This window comes from Spermophilus citellus (genome assembly GCF_964194105.1).
Source record: "Spermophilus citellus genome assembly, chromosome: 8".
NCBI lineage: Eukaryota > Metazoa > Chordata > Mammalia > Rodentia > Sciuridae > Spermophilus > Spermophilus citellus.
Window position 1 is genome coordinate 56915681 of NC_138189.1, and position 15201 is coordinate 56930881.

Genomic DNA, 15201 nt, shown 5'->3' on the forward strand with positions numbered 1-15201 from the left:
ATTCTCTATTGGAACTATGGCCTACAAATATTTTCTCTCAATCCACAGATTCTCTGCATACTATTAATTATTTCCTTTGCTGTGAAGAAGCTTTTAAGTTTGATATAATCCCACTTGTCTTTTGGTACTTTTGTTGCCTGTGTTTTAAGGGTCAAATTCAAAATACCATTGCCCACATCAGTTTTGCCTGGTTTTCTCTGTATATTTTCATCTAGTGGTTTTATAGTTCATGGTCTCACATTTGTATTTAAGCCATTTTGAGTTGGTCTTGTGTGTAATATGAGATAAAGGTTGATTTCATTCTTCTGCATGTGGCTATCCAGTTTCCCCAGCCTCATTAATTAAAGAGACTATCATTCTGTATAATCCTATTCTGGTTTCCATTTGAGTGGAATACCTGTTCCCATTCCTTCACTTTCAATCTGTGGTATCTTTAAAAGTAAGTGAGTTGAATTTCTTAAAGGCAGCATATATACATGGGTCTAGGGTTTTATGTTTTGTTTTCCTTTAATCCATTTAGTCACTCTATTTTTATTAGAGAATTCAATCCCCTTTAGTAAGGGTAATTATTAATAGGTAAGAACTTACTACTTCTTTTCTGTTAGTTGTTTTCTGCTTATTTTATAGATACTACATTGTTTCTTTTTTGCACTCTTAATATGTTCTTTTGAGGTTTGATGGTTTTCTGTATTGGTATCCTTTGATTTCTTTCTATTTTGCTTTGTGCTTCTATTCTAAATTTTTCTTTGTAGTTACTATGAGACCACAGCTGATATCAAGCTGTTAGCAATTTTATTTCCTAAAACAACTATGTACTTTTACTCCATAAAAGAATTTTATGTTTTTTATGTCAGAATTTACACAATTCAGTAATATTTATTCTTTGACAATTTGTTTCAGCAATAGTTGTTATAAATAGTTTTGTCTTTTAACCCTTGTACTGCAATGAAATTGCTTTATGCACCAACACTACAGTCCTAGAATATTCTGAATATGGGGCTCAGAGAAATCCTGAGTGGCGGGACAGTCAGAGTATGACTCTTAGCCTTCCTGATTTGGCTTTACTTCAGTTCTATAGATCAAATGGCTGCCTCAGGCTAGTTTCCAAGTATCCTGGTTTTCAAAAAAATGTTCTGGTCTATAGATGGTTGCTAGTTGAACTTTTTGTGGGGAGGAGTGTTTGAGTTGGAGACTTCCTATTCTGCCATATTGCTGATGGTATTCATTATAGATATTTCCTATCCACATCCAGTTTTCTCATGCAGTTCTCCTTTGTGTTTGGGGTTTCTCTGCTGCAGGCACAGACATCCTTAGATCTTCCTGTGTCTACTTTTCTTTTAGAGACTGACTGCAAAGCTTCTATTCCAAGCTGCTTGGTGCTCTTCTTTCCAGGCTCTGAACTCCAGACACCCTCAGTCTGATTGCATATATGTGACTATGTGTAGTCCTGTTCACATGGCTTCTTTTCTTTTACTCCTCACTAAGCTCCTGCCCTATCTCCTAATCACTAATCACTTTGCTTTTCTTTCCTTTTTTAAAAAATTTGTTTTCCTTTAAAATTGGGGCTACAAAACACAGGAAAAGCAAAGAGAGGTTTAAAAAATTAGAGGAAAGGAAAACATAAAATTGAAAATTAATGGAAACTATTGGAGAAAAATAATCCCCTTTCATAACATTATTTTTAGTAACTTACTTTTGTGTTATATTCGTGTTCTCAATAGAACCACAGAAAACCATTCAAAGTATCAGAAATTATTAATACATAGTTTAATACTTATTGTAAATATCTGCACATCAAACATGTTTCTCTAAAATGATAAAAATATACACTTGATGAATGTTATGGTTTAGATATGAGTTGGTCCCCCTGCTGCCCCAGGAAAAGCTCATGTGTAAGACAATGTAAGACATTTTAGAGGTGAAATGATTGGTTAATCTTAATCATTGCATTGATCTACTGTAAGGATAGCCTTAGGCCTGAGCCAAAGCAACTCCATTTTAAAACTCCAGTTTGAAACCTGCAGTCTCACCAGGCCTCCAGTATGGCTCTCAGGCACAAACAAATCACTTGTCCCCTACACTGACAGACTCAGAGTAAAGTCTCTGGCATGTTGTCCTTGTCCCGTAAAGGGGAAAGGTGAGAAAATCAGGGTGGGGACCACCAGACCAGATGTTTTAACCCCAGGGTAAATGATGTAACTGAAGACCTGGTGGCAGCTGATGGGGACTGAAAGGGTGATCAAAAGCCCCAAAATTTGGTATAAAAAATGGAGCAAATGAACAGACATTCAGCCGGCTGACACTGATGCCCTCACGCTGGAGAGCCTGATGAGGATCTGGACTGACATCCCAACTCTTCTCATTATTTGCCTGATCCTCTGCATTTCCCTCACTGTTCTCAAACTCTACAGCCACATCTTGACCCTGGTGAGAGCCATGGCTTCTCCTTACGACCCTCTCCTCAACTGGCTGTCAGCTCCACCCCAGGTGAAGCCTGCCTTGGTTCCTGACCTGATCACCAAGGTCTGAGTAAAAGTGCATCTGCTGGACTTAGAGCCTGAGGCTTGAGACTTTTGATCTGACACTTGAACTTAGCATGCAGACAGAATGTCTGTCATGAGCCTGTCATGATTAAGTGTGTTTGCAGCGCTTAGAATTAATCTAGAATTGTTTGCTGTGAATTGATTATGTCTATTGCAGTGCCTAGCATTAAGAATTGTCATTTTCTTGATTAAGAACCTATAGAGTGAAATTGTATTGAGTGATTTGAGTGAATAAAGCATTAATAAAGGCAGAAGCGTGTGGACATTCTTTATTTCTCCCCATCGACTGCATAAGTCGCCCCTTTTTGCCATTGTGACATCCACTGATAAGAATTAAGTGGATGGTAATTGTAGAATGGCTGGAGCATGTGGGTTCCTGGGGGTGTGCCCTTGGGGTTTATATTTTGTCTGTGGTGAGGGAAGCAGTCTCTATCTGCTTCCTGGTGGCCTCATCCTGAGCTGCTTTCCTTCTCCACACTCTTCTACCATGATGTTCTGCCTCACCTGTCTAGAGAAATGTAGCCCAAGATAAGGACCAAATAAAACTTTCCTCCTCTAAAATTGTCCTTGTCAGGTCTTTTGGTCACAGTAGGGAGTGGGTGGGGGTGGAAGCTAAGCTACAAAGAGATCATTAAATACCTAAAAGTTACAGAAATTAGAGTCTGATTAGCTACCCACTAGTAGCAGATCCATTTGAATTTATCTCTACAAACTCAAATTGCAGAAAATTACTCCAAAAAAGTGAATATGGTAGCTCAGTTGTTAAGTCCACTGTCAAACTCATCTTCATTTATGGATACATACACTGTTCTGTCTAGTCAATGAACAAGCTGTGCAGAAAAGAATTAACAAGAATGTCTGAGCCTACTAACTTTAGAAAGATCTTCTTACAAGGTTGACCTTTGGTTGGAGTCTGGGAACTTAAGCAGTAAATAGTTGTCTATACTGATATAAAAGTTTTGTTAAGTCATCAAAGCATTTCTCCACTCCTAGATTGTACAAACAACATGGTTCATGAGCCTAACACCTACTCTCCATCTGGGAGTCTAGAATTTTGATACATTCTTAGAAGAAGTTACCCACAGGTCCATTTTTTTTAAATGAAAATTGGGATACTGAGTCTCTAATGAACTTCCTGTTAACAACACTTCACACACATTGTTACAACTGTTGCTGGAGGAATTAAGTCCTGGGTGATTCTATTGAAAGAGGACTATTGGGAGATTGTGCATGATTTCCTACAAACTTCTTCCCATGTGCCTTTTTCCCTTGTTGATTTTGCTTTGCATCCTTCACTATCATAAATACTAGCTCTGAAAGTACTAAATACTGAGGCTGGTGAGTCCTTCTCTAAACTATTCCTAAATGATTTGGTCCATCTCTAAATCAGTCCTTCCCTGAATCACTGAATGTAAGAATGGTTTTGGATACCTCTGATATACAAAGTTTTATTGAAAGGTTCACATTAAAATATATAGATTCTAAATAAGTTATTAATGCATTATTTGTGAATAGAATTATTCTAAGTGAAACTAAGTAAATAGCCTGCCATGATTTTAAGAGAGTCACAACATGGTGGCTATATCTGCATACAGAAGTATGCAATTTTTTTTTCAATTAACTGAGTCAAACTAGAATAAGGCAAATACAAAAATCTTATTTCTATGGAAGTAGAATCTTATTCAGATTATCAGAAAATCTAGAGGCAGATAAGTTAGCCTAATGGGAACAAGTGGGTTTTGAAAGGTTATGATAACTAGAAGTAGGGAAAAAGAGAATTTTGAAAAGGGGAAAGTTGCAAATGGGTAGAAGTTATGACCAAAGATGTAAAATATAGAGCATATCAGGAAATAAAATATAATAATAACTGCTGCATATTTCCCAACACTCTTAGAATCCCAATAAATTGAATGCTTTATTTATAACTCAGTCTTTTCTATAAATAATGGATTATCTCTGGAGGCCCATCAAAATTCAGTGATGCCTTAAATGTGTTCCTGTTATCAAGCTGAAGCACAGAAACTTTATTCTGCTGGTTTCTAATTATACTTTTCTTTTCTGCCTCTCCTTTGTAAGGTCCATCATGAGTGAGAAATTGGACTCAAACTCTTCAGAAAACTGGTATCACATCTGGAGTGTCAATGACACACAGCATCACCTGTATTCAAACAATAGTATTACCTATGTGAACTACTATCTTCACCATCCTCAAGTGGCAGCAATCTTCATTATTTCCTACTTTCTGATCTTCTTCCTGTGCATGGTGGGAAATTCCGTGGTTTGCTTTATTGTTATGAGGAATAAACACATGCATACTGTCACTAATCTCTTCATCTTAAACCTGGCAATAAGCGATTTATTGGTTGGCATATTCTGCATGCCCATAACACTGCTGGACAATATTATAGCAGGTATGTTGACTGCATAGTGCATGGTTGATGTAAGAAAGGTTTGAAACATATCCCTATAGCCAGGGCAGGGTCATTTCCTTGCAAATATTTATGCAGTTCCAGGAACTACTCCAGGTACCTGTTCTCATGGGGTATACATTCTAAAGGAGGAGACAACACTAAACAGAGAATTTGAGAATAAGAATTATGGGGAAAATTAACTCAAGTGACAGGGATGGAGAGTGTAGGCTATTCTTTTTATAGAGTGTTCACTAAACATCCTAAGAGTATGATATCTCGCATTTCTTACCAAAACACTTGAATTTGTTAAATATAGACAAAAGAACATAGAGTACAGCATGAATATTATTAAGAACAATATTAGGACTGTACGTTTCAGAGAACTGGTGCATCTGATTGCAGTTGATGTACTTGAACATAACATGATATAAATTTCAATCTAATAATATACAGACATTTAGGCCCTGTTGTGGTTAGCCAGAGAGATTTCTATCAGTTTTTGAGGGAATATGAAGCAGCCATGATGATTTCTCAAAACATGACAGTTTACACGTACAACGTAAGTCGTATCACACTGAAAAGGTTAGGTATCTCCTTTCTAGGACTTCTGTGTCCACATTATTGCTTCTCAAGCACCACCTTAATGTGTTCTAGAAGTATAGAAGCAATGTATTTCCAGATAACCACAGCGTTTTGATACTTAGAACAAAATTAATATTCATTGTGTTAATGGAGAGCACTCAAGATATTCACATTCAAATCTGCATAAGAACAGTGAAATAATCACAGCCTATTGAAGCCATATCCTTTCATAGCACTCAACATCAATTCACTGAAGAATAGGAAAAGAGCTTTCTTCCTTTTCATCCATTTTCTCCTTCCTTTCTTCTGGAGTAGTTGCCTGCCAAGGATAATTCGGGGTGCGTATTCTATCAGTTCTGTCCTGAATTGATCAGGAGAATTTCTGACGCTTATCATTAAACAAATACTTACTAAGGATGTAACATTTTTTCAAGATACTATACTAGACAAAGAGAGTGAAGGAATTGGTAAAAAAAAATGTTGTTCTCAGGTAAGTCACATTGTCAAAAAGTAGTCTTAATATTTTCCCCAGAAATATTTTTTAAATTATTATTTAACAATTTTGAATGTAAATTATTCTACCTTACCTCTTGATTTTTATTCCAAGTAGTTAGCCCCTTTCAGCATTTTTTATCTTTATTTTTGGTAATGAATAACATTTTTAAAAATATTGTTTTCAATATGATGGTTTTCTTCCATCTGTACAAGACACAAATTTTGTTCTCATAATCCACTTCCACTGCATAAAGAGAAACATAAATTCACACACTTCACCTTCTTTCATTCTCCCAATATAACAATGAACAGTTCTATTGAAATCAATATCCAGATATTTAAATCCAATATCCAGAGTATACGTTTCTATTTTATGTGTATCTTACCCTTGCTGAACTGTGGAAAGTGCTCTGATAGCAATTTCTCTTCTATAAAATGTTGTTTTGTTTTCCTTGATTATAGAGATCATCACACTTTGATTAGTGTATTCAATCTAATAATATACAGACATTTAGGCCCTATTGTGGTTAGCCAGAGAGATTTCTATCAGTTTTTGAGGGAAAAACTTTTTTTCTGCTGTGTACCTGTCAGTAATGTATCCTCAAATTCTCTTCCAGGACTCTCATGTTAATAACTTCGCATATCTATGGTAACCCATGAACTGCATCTTTTTCCTACAGTACCTCTCCAGGTATTCTCTGACCTTTGTACTGTCTGGATTTTTTCTCTCCAAGCACGGAGCACAGAAATTTATCTGGAATACCCTTCGCTGGTATTCTGACAATTATCTTCACCTTTCTTTGCGTTTTTGTGGATACCATATCTTCTTCTTTCTTAGCTTATTCTTTCCTGAGAAATAGCACATTGAGATAAAACATATTTGAGATCTTGCATATCTGAAAGTATCTTTGTTTTGCCTCACACATGATTTTAGTTAGCAATGTGAAAACTCATGGTTCAGAAATTTCTTCCCTCAGAATTGTAGAGGTATTGCTCCTTTATTACTGTTGGGAAATGGGGAGTCACTGATGAAAAAATCTAGTGCCTTTTGACTCCTGCTTCTTTTGTTCGTGACTAACACTTTTCCTTCCTGAAAGCCTTTTGAACTTGTCTATATGCCTAGTATTCTGAGTTTCATGATATTAAACTTTGTATTACATTTGTTTTGGTTTTTATTTGTTGTATTAGATGCAAACTAGATATTTCAATCAGAAAATGAATTTTTTCAATTTTTTCTTCCAGCCTTTAGATTAATACTTTATCTCTGTTATCACATCTTAAAATTTTTGAGTATTTTTTTTATCTCTTGCACCTTCCTCATACTATCATACTATACTTGTTTCATAGATAAAATTGCTTCCTGCAAGTTCCCTGTGCTGGAGGTTGAGGTAGACCACTCCCAGCTTCAGTAGTTAGGGACTTTCATAGGGAAGTGCATGGCCATTAAATCTGCATGTCAGGTTCTTGGAGTCATTGTCCCCTGAAGTTTGTTCTCTGGTTTGTTGCTATAGGGACATAAGACTGGTTGCTGCATTTCAGAGCTGAATGGGTCTCTGGGTCTGCTGTCACTTAATCCTTGGTCATCACTATGGCATCCACTAACCCTGCACTTGGTGAATGAGCTTTAAGCCTCCACTCTTTTGCCAACAGAGGAGAAAAGCCAATGACATGTGATTGGATTTATTTATAATTTCCACTGTCATCTTGTTTTCCCAACTTTGCACACAGTAGTATCTGGCACCTTGGTTTCAATGGATTTCTGCTTTTATGCTTTGGTACTTTCATTTCAATGGAGTTTGATGAGGTATATAAAGTAAAATTTAGGCTTATTCTTTCATGTTCACCCAAGGGTTACATACTGCCCTTCAATTTTTTAAAAAAATAATATTATTTACAACCTAACAAATTTTAGGACTGGAGAGACATTTAGTTTCCATTCAGTAGTCACTCAAGTACTTATTTTAAGATGTTCTAGACAGATGGTGGTGTTTTCTTGTTTTGTTTTTTTTCCAATATAGCTTAATTATTAAGAATGAAATATTTTATACTAGATAAGAATATTTTGCTTTGTAAAAGTAAGTTGCAGAATATTTTTAAAAGATAAATTTTAGAAATATGAAGCACGTGTACAGAATATTTTCAAGTGGAAGAATATTGTTATTTCTCTTTAATAGCAGAAGAGCATTTTGAATATCAAACTGCTATAAATTTTTTTTAAGAGAGAGTGAGAGAGGAGAGAGAGAGAGAGAATTTTTAATATTTATTTTTTAGTTCTCGGCGGACACAACTTCTTTGTTAGTATGTGGTGCTGAGGATCGAACCCGGGCCGCACGCATGCCAGGCGAGTGCGCTACTGCTTGAGCCACACCCCCAGCCCCGCTATAAATTTTTTACCAATTTCTTTTATAAATTTTCTAGTACCTGAGGTTCGGTTAGGAGGTAATGAAAATAGACTACTTTTGTCTGTGCAAGGGGCTCTTTATTCTGGATGTAGCTCTGATATAAATTATTCTGTTACATTATATGTAAATAAATATAGCTTATTTATTCTATATATAACTCCTGGTTTCTTATAATTTATGGAGTATATTTCCAAATTATCAAAACAACATTCTGACTCTTTTCTTTATTTAAGTGGTATTATCACATAAGGGTTAATGATTTGAATTTTGGAAACCTATTACCTGGGTTATGATCCTTAAAAAGCTGATAACTAGCAATGGCAAGGTATGTGATATTTGTTTGATGTCTTGCTTACACATATCTTGAAGATAATAAAGCTTTCACAAGCTTGTCATGGAAAAAAATAACTTGTCATGGGAATCAGCTATGTTAACAAATGTAAAGCACTTACCATAGTGGCTAGAATATGGGAATTACTGTATAAGTTTTGACATTGTCATTAGTGTGCTAAAAAAGGGGGTCTGGAAAAGTTGGTGAAAATACTGAGAAACATTGTTCTGTGGCTATCATTAAGAAAACAGTTACCTTACTCTTGATGTCACACCATTCTCTTCATAATTTCAGTGATGATAAATGATCTTTTAAAAAACTGTTCCATCTTTCTTTCAGGATGGCCATTTGGAAATACAATGTGCAAGATCAGTGGATTGGTCCAGGGAATATCAGTTGCAGCTTCAGTCTTTACTTTAGTAGCTATAGCAGTGGATAGGTAAGTCAGCACCAAGTTCTGAATCCAGGGATACAGGCATGTCTGCATTGAACCCACCAAAAAATATATAATCTACCACATGTGCACAGATCTTCCCCAAATAGTATTCATAAATTACCTTTTTAAGAACAAGGCATGTACCTAGTAAAGGTTGAGTAATAAGAAAATAATCTATTAAGTTGTATATATGTCAAAGTAACATAATTAGGAATAGTACTGTTTTACATTATTTCACACTGGAATCTAGAATTTTCTAATGGTAGAAACACAAAACATGCTGAAATAAATCTGAAATATTATTCAGATTTTAAGGTTAAAACTTATTTATTTATCCCTTCATTTACACACTTTTTTGAAAGTTTATGATGTACTGGGTACTGGTTGTATAACATCTAAAATCAAGAAGATCAAGTGTTGTCTTAGGAAGTCTATAAACTGATGGAGTAGACCTATTTAAAAATACTTACTGCTCTTTAATAGGGGTGCAGTGCAAAACAGCCATTGAAAGGAGAGCATGATTAGTTGTACTATTAGGACAGGGAGCATTAGGCAAAGAAGAGGTGAGGGGTCAGGAATTGACCTTAGGAAGAAACTTGGGAAAGCACATCTTTTAAGATAAGAATGGACCATGGGATGCTTAAAATGGGGTGGCGGTGGAATGGCTTATCTAGAGAAGGGCAGAGACAGTTCTGCTAGATCAAGGAGAGCCGAGTGGCACATTAGGCTACAAAAGGAGGCAAAGGTGGATTTTCAACAGGCTCATCTCTTGTTTTAAGCAGTGTAAATTTTATCCAGAAAACAACAGAGAGCTATTGAAGTTTTTGAATCAGGAGAATAAAGTCTAGATTTTCATTTTAGATACATTAGTAGCAAAAGAAATGGACTGGAATCATACCAGAAAAGAGAAAGTAGAGCTGTTAAGACACTTTGTAGCATCATAGATGGGAGAGGGTGTACATATGTAATAGGACGGTGGCTACTGGATGGACAGATATTTGAGGGATAACTGAAAAATGAACTGAAAAGTAGGTTATCTACCTGAAACTAGCCCAACAAAGGAAAAGGAAACAACCAAACAATAGCATCAGGTGTGTGCAGAGAGAGAGAGTGGGAGAGCCAGGTTAAAAAGATGAAGTCAAATGGAATTATTGACATCAGAAGAACACAATTGTAGATTGCATTTTTAATATTAGTTTACTATTTATACCATCATTTACACATTGATGTAACTTTTTTCCAAGAAGTTATCATGTAGATCTTTGTTTATTTGATTTATAAGTAAGACAGTATAATTGGAACATTTGCTAATCACCATATGCCAAAGATATAAGGTTTACATTTAAATTTGGGGCTTACTACATCCTATACTACTACTATAATTACACTGTGTTATTATTTATATACTTACTTATACTATTATTAATAATACAAATGCTACTATTAAATTGTTTTATTATTATAGAATATTTTAAATTCTATACTTTAGTTATATAAATATAATGTGTATATTTAGAGTAAATAAAAACTACAATATTTGCATTTTCTCCTTGAATTTTGAGCATATCATGTATACTTCCACATTACATTTAGTACTTAAATATTTTTAAATTCTTTTTCATTGTTTTTATATGCCCCTGGATTAGGTATAGAAATAAACATTGATCTTAATTTAAAAAATAAGATTAGAATCCATAAACAAATTGTGCTATATATATTCAATGGATAATTTCACAGTGATTAAAATGAAGTAGTTGTTACATGATTAAAATGAATGAGTCAACACACATCAGCATGATTATATTTTAAAAGCATAAACTCTCAAAAAAGAGATTTCAAAATAAAATATGCATTATCATCCATTGTAAAACATTATAAGTATAAATTAATACTGAAAAAGTATAAAAAACATACTAGGGACAGGTAGCCACTTCAGAATGTCTAAGAAAAGAGGAAGAATAGGAATGAGTAGATTGGCCATAAAGATTTTAACTGTATCTGTAATGTTTATTTTACAAATGTGATGTAAATATGACAAACATTTAACATTTGTTAAATTTGGATAGCAAGAGCACATTCTTGTACACATTATATTTTTTTCCAGTTTTTATGTTTGATATATTTAAAACAACAAATGAATTGCTAAATAAATATAAGAATATTTTTATTTGTATGCTATAATGCTTTGATTTTTCAGAGATATTAAATTATAATTGTGTTTTATATATGTTTAATATTTTTACAGAGGTAATTTTAGTTTTACTCATTTCATTTTTAAATGTTTGGAAGGGGCACCAGTAAAACCAAAATAATAGGAATTGTCATTTTTTAATAAATGTTTATTTTAAAAAATTGGTAATGACAAAAAGCCAAATGACTATAATTTAAAAACTGGTCCTGCCCTTGTAAAATAAAATCCTTCAATGAATCCCCACTATTCTCTGGATAAAATGTAAACTCTTTAGCACAGTTATATATAAAATTATGTGTATGTGCCTGGGTATACATATATAAAGATGGATGTAGAATGAAAAAAAAAATACTATTTGAAACACCATGAGTTCATCTTTTTTGAAAAAGAGAAGCAAATACCTAGAAATTAACTCTAGGTAATGCCTATGAAATTAACCCTAATTTAAAGGTGGATAAATGGGCGAATTCATTGCTGAGAAGACTAGAGGGACACTTAGAGGTCAAGGGAGAAGAACTTACTGAAGAAGGAATAGGATGGATGCAGAGCAGTCAAGCCCAAGCTGATTAGTTATTCTCTGAAGACATGTCCCCTAAGTTAATCTGGAGTTGTTGTTCAACCACTAGAAGCTCTAAATTTCCTTATCTGCAGATCTGACCAGTAATCAGTTTCATAAAATTTCATTTTTAAGAAGTCATTATGAAAATCTGAAAAGATTAAATAGGGACTAGTACTTTGAAAAATGGCAAACTTGCATAATAATAGTATGAGTGTATTATAATAATACAATAAACTCCAATAATAACAAGTTCTACAGTAACAAAAGAGTACTAAAATGAATCAGGCATACTCTAATACTGATGTTGAATTTTCATGCTCAGCAGAGGACGGCAGAATGTCAGAAAGGCTCCAAATCAGGACTCATAATGGAAAATCTCAGACTCCTACAGCGTGGAACAAATTGCTAAAACATTTAGTAATTTGACACAATTAATGCTTTATTACTTCTTATGATTCTGTGAGTTGACAGGGCACCTCTCTGTGGTTCTCCTGCTCTGTGTGTGGTATCTGGAATCACTAACACTGCAGTGTTACCCTGGGAATTCAGCTGAGGCTGGAACATCCAAAATGACCAACCTGTCATCCCCCAGGGCCTTTTCCCACATGCCTCTCATCTAATTCAAGTTTTTAGAACCTGGAAGCTGAATTTTAAGAGGAAGCATTCCAAAAGGACACGCCCCAATGTGCAGGAAAAGCTTCTGTTTGCATCATGCTTGCTAATTAATGTCCTATTGGCCAAAGCAAATTTCATGGCCAAGTGCACAAAAGATGTGTTGGGGAGCAGAAAAGAACAGGAGGAGAAAAAGTCATTGATGGCTACTGATTAACAGGCTACCACAGCCTAAGAGCTAGCAGTTTACTGAACACACTGTGGAGGTTAAGAGCCTGAGCTCTGGAGCTGAACTTTTTGTTTAAAATCCTGCACAACAGACAAGATTTTTGCTTTTTCTAAATTGATTTCCTTAAATTAGTTCACCAAGAGAGGCTTAAAGTGACCACCCATACAAACCAATGAAACATTGCCTGGAGCACAGTCTTATATGGTCATATTAAAAAATATATCACTTACCATTTTTACTTTCTTATTAATAGTGTCTATTATGCTTCATTTTTTTTCAAATTTTGGATTAAAATATATCTCATATATAAATTACAGAAAATAACAATACATGGCTTTCTACCACAGATGGTAACTTTCCATGTTTTTGAGGGAAATGAGGGTGGGAGGTCCTTAATTACTTAAATAAAGTGGATTCACGACTTGGTTGGAAGCTATGAGGCAATGCCTCATTCATGTTTGCCTTTAATTGCAGATTCCGGTGTGTTGTCCACCCTTTTAAACCAAAGTTCACTATCAAGACAGCATTTGTCATTATTGTGATCATCTGGGTCCTGGCCATCACCATTATGTCTCCATCTGCAGTAATGTTACACGTACAAGAAGAGAAATATTACCAAGTGAGAATCAACTCTCAGAATAAAACCAGTCCAGTCTACTGGTGCCGGGAGGACTGGCCACATCAGGAAATGAGGAAGATCTACACCACTGTGCTCTTCACCACCATCTACCTGGCTCCCCTATCCCTCATTGTCATCATGTACGGAAGGATTGGGATTTCGCTCTTTAAGTCTGCAGGGCCTCATACAGGCAAGCAGAGCCAGGAGCAATGGCATGTGGTATCCAAAAAAAAGCAGAAGGTCATCAAGATGCTCCTGACCGTGGCTCTGCTTTTCATTCTCTCCTGGCTACCCCTATGGACTCTGATGATGCTCTCAGACTATGTTGACCTTTCTCCAAATGTACTGCGGATCATCAACATCTACATCTACCCTTTTGCACACTGGCTGGCCTTCTGCAACAGCAGTGTCAACCCCATCATATATGGTTTCTTCAATGAGAATTTCCGCCATGGTTTCCAAGATGCTTTCCAGCTCCAGGTCTGCTTGAAAAGAGGAAAGCCCCAGGAAGCCTATGTCCTAGGAGCTAGAAACAATGTGCTCATAAACACAACTGCTCAGCTCGCCCAGGAACCTGAATTTCAAAACCCACACGGGGAAAATTTGCTTTATGGAAAAAGTGCTGAAAACCCCCAAAAGGAATTAGCGATGGAAGAATTGGGAAAAGCTCCCATGAGTAATGAGTTGTAAGACCCGGTGTGATAATACTAACTTTAATGTGTGTTATATATGTAAACACTGTTGCTTTTTGTGGCTTTGTACTGTAATTCTTTCTAAGGCGCTAAAGAAAATATTTACTGAAAGCCCTCTCTGGCAAAAAATAAAAAATGTAAACAAAATAATCAGTGATACATAAAATATGTACAGTGACTCACAGATTTGCCTGAATAAATCTGATTCTAAGAAACAGTTTGCAAAACCTGACCTTCTGTGTGAGTCAAATGAATCTAGCATGTGTGCATGTTTTGTCAATGTACATATCCACAAACACCCATTTTCCATAAATAGTGGTAAGTAGGTGGTGTTTTGCATGAAAGTACATTATGTCAATTTTCCCTCTGGTTTTGAATTTGAAAAATTTAGACTACAGATTTATTGATTTGCTTGTGTTTTTAGAACTTAATTTTCTCGGCAATGTGTTAGATCCCATGTAGTTCCTTACTGAGGCTTTTCTCATTGCCTTCAGGTTACATGGGTGGACCTAGAAGCAAGAATTGTAGGTCCATGGGTAATTATGACATGGGTGAGACTTCATTTTCTATGTTGGAACTGACTGCAGGACCAAATAAAGAGAGACAACATTTCCTTGTAATTTTTTTCTTCTAAAGAGTATTAAGCTGGGAAAATCATAATATCAATTCATGGAAGTTACTATTGGATTTTTAAAAATATATTCACAAATTTTATGCCTTAGCTAAGTCCACATTTCTTATGGAACTGATGATTCAGGCCCAAATTAACCCCCTTCTAACAGAATCTCCAACCTAAAGAAGCAGATCCTTTAGTAAGGCACCAGGTGGCATGGGAGTCTCCTCTCCTGAAGTGCTTCATCAGAGATGTTCAGCAATCATCCTAAGACTCCTATAAAGTATAGAAAGAGCAAGAACAATTATTCCAAATTTCTTACTTTGTATTACACTTAAATCCACCACCCTGGGGTTAATAAATCAGAACTATGGTTAAAAAGAAAATTGGCAACCCCTGGATTCTACTGTGTCACAATTATGTAGTAATAATGGTTGTAAATGCTAGCTTTTATCTAGGGTGAGATAGGTCTCTAGAAAATTGTGA

At 35.4% G+C, this 15201-nt stretch overlaps 1 protein-coding gene across 1 annotated transcript in view; it reads left to right on the forward strand.

The window, feature by feature from the left end:
* The window catches only part of NPFFR2 (neuropeptide FF receptor 2), an 85816-nt gene extending 71356 nt beyond the window's left edge, over nt 1–14460 (forward strand). Inside the window, exons 2-4 of the mRNA XM_081304836.1 lie at nt 4620–4954; nt 9104–9203; nt 13266–14460. Of these exons, the coding sequence (XP_081160962.1) occupies nt 4620–4954; nt 9104–9203; nt 13266–14100 (1270 nt within the window). The 3' untranslated portion in view covers nt 14101–14460. The remainder of the gene's footprint in view (nt 1–4619; nt 4955–9103; nt 9204–13265) is intronic.
* The last annotated feature ends 741 nt before the right edge of the window (nt 14461–15201 follow it).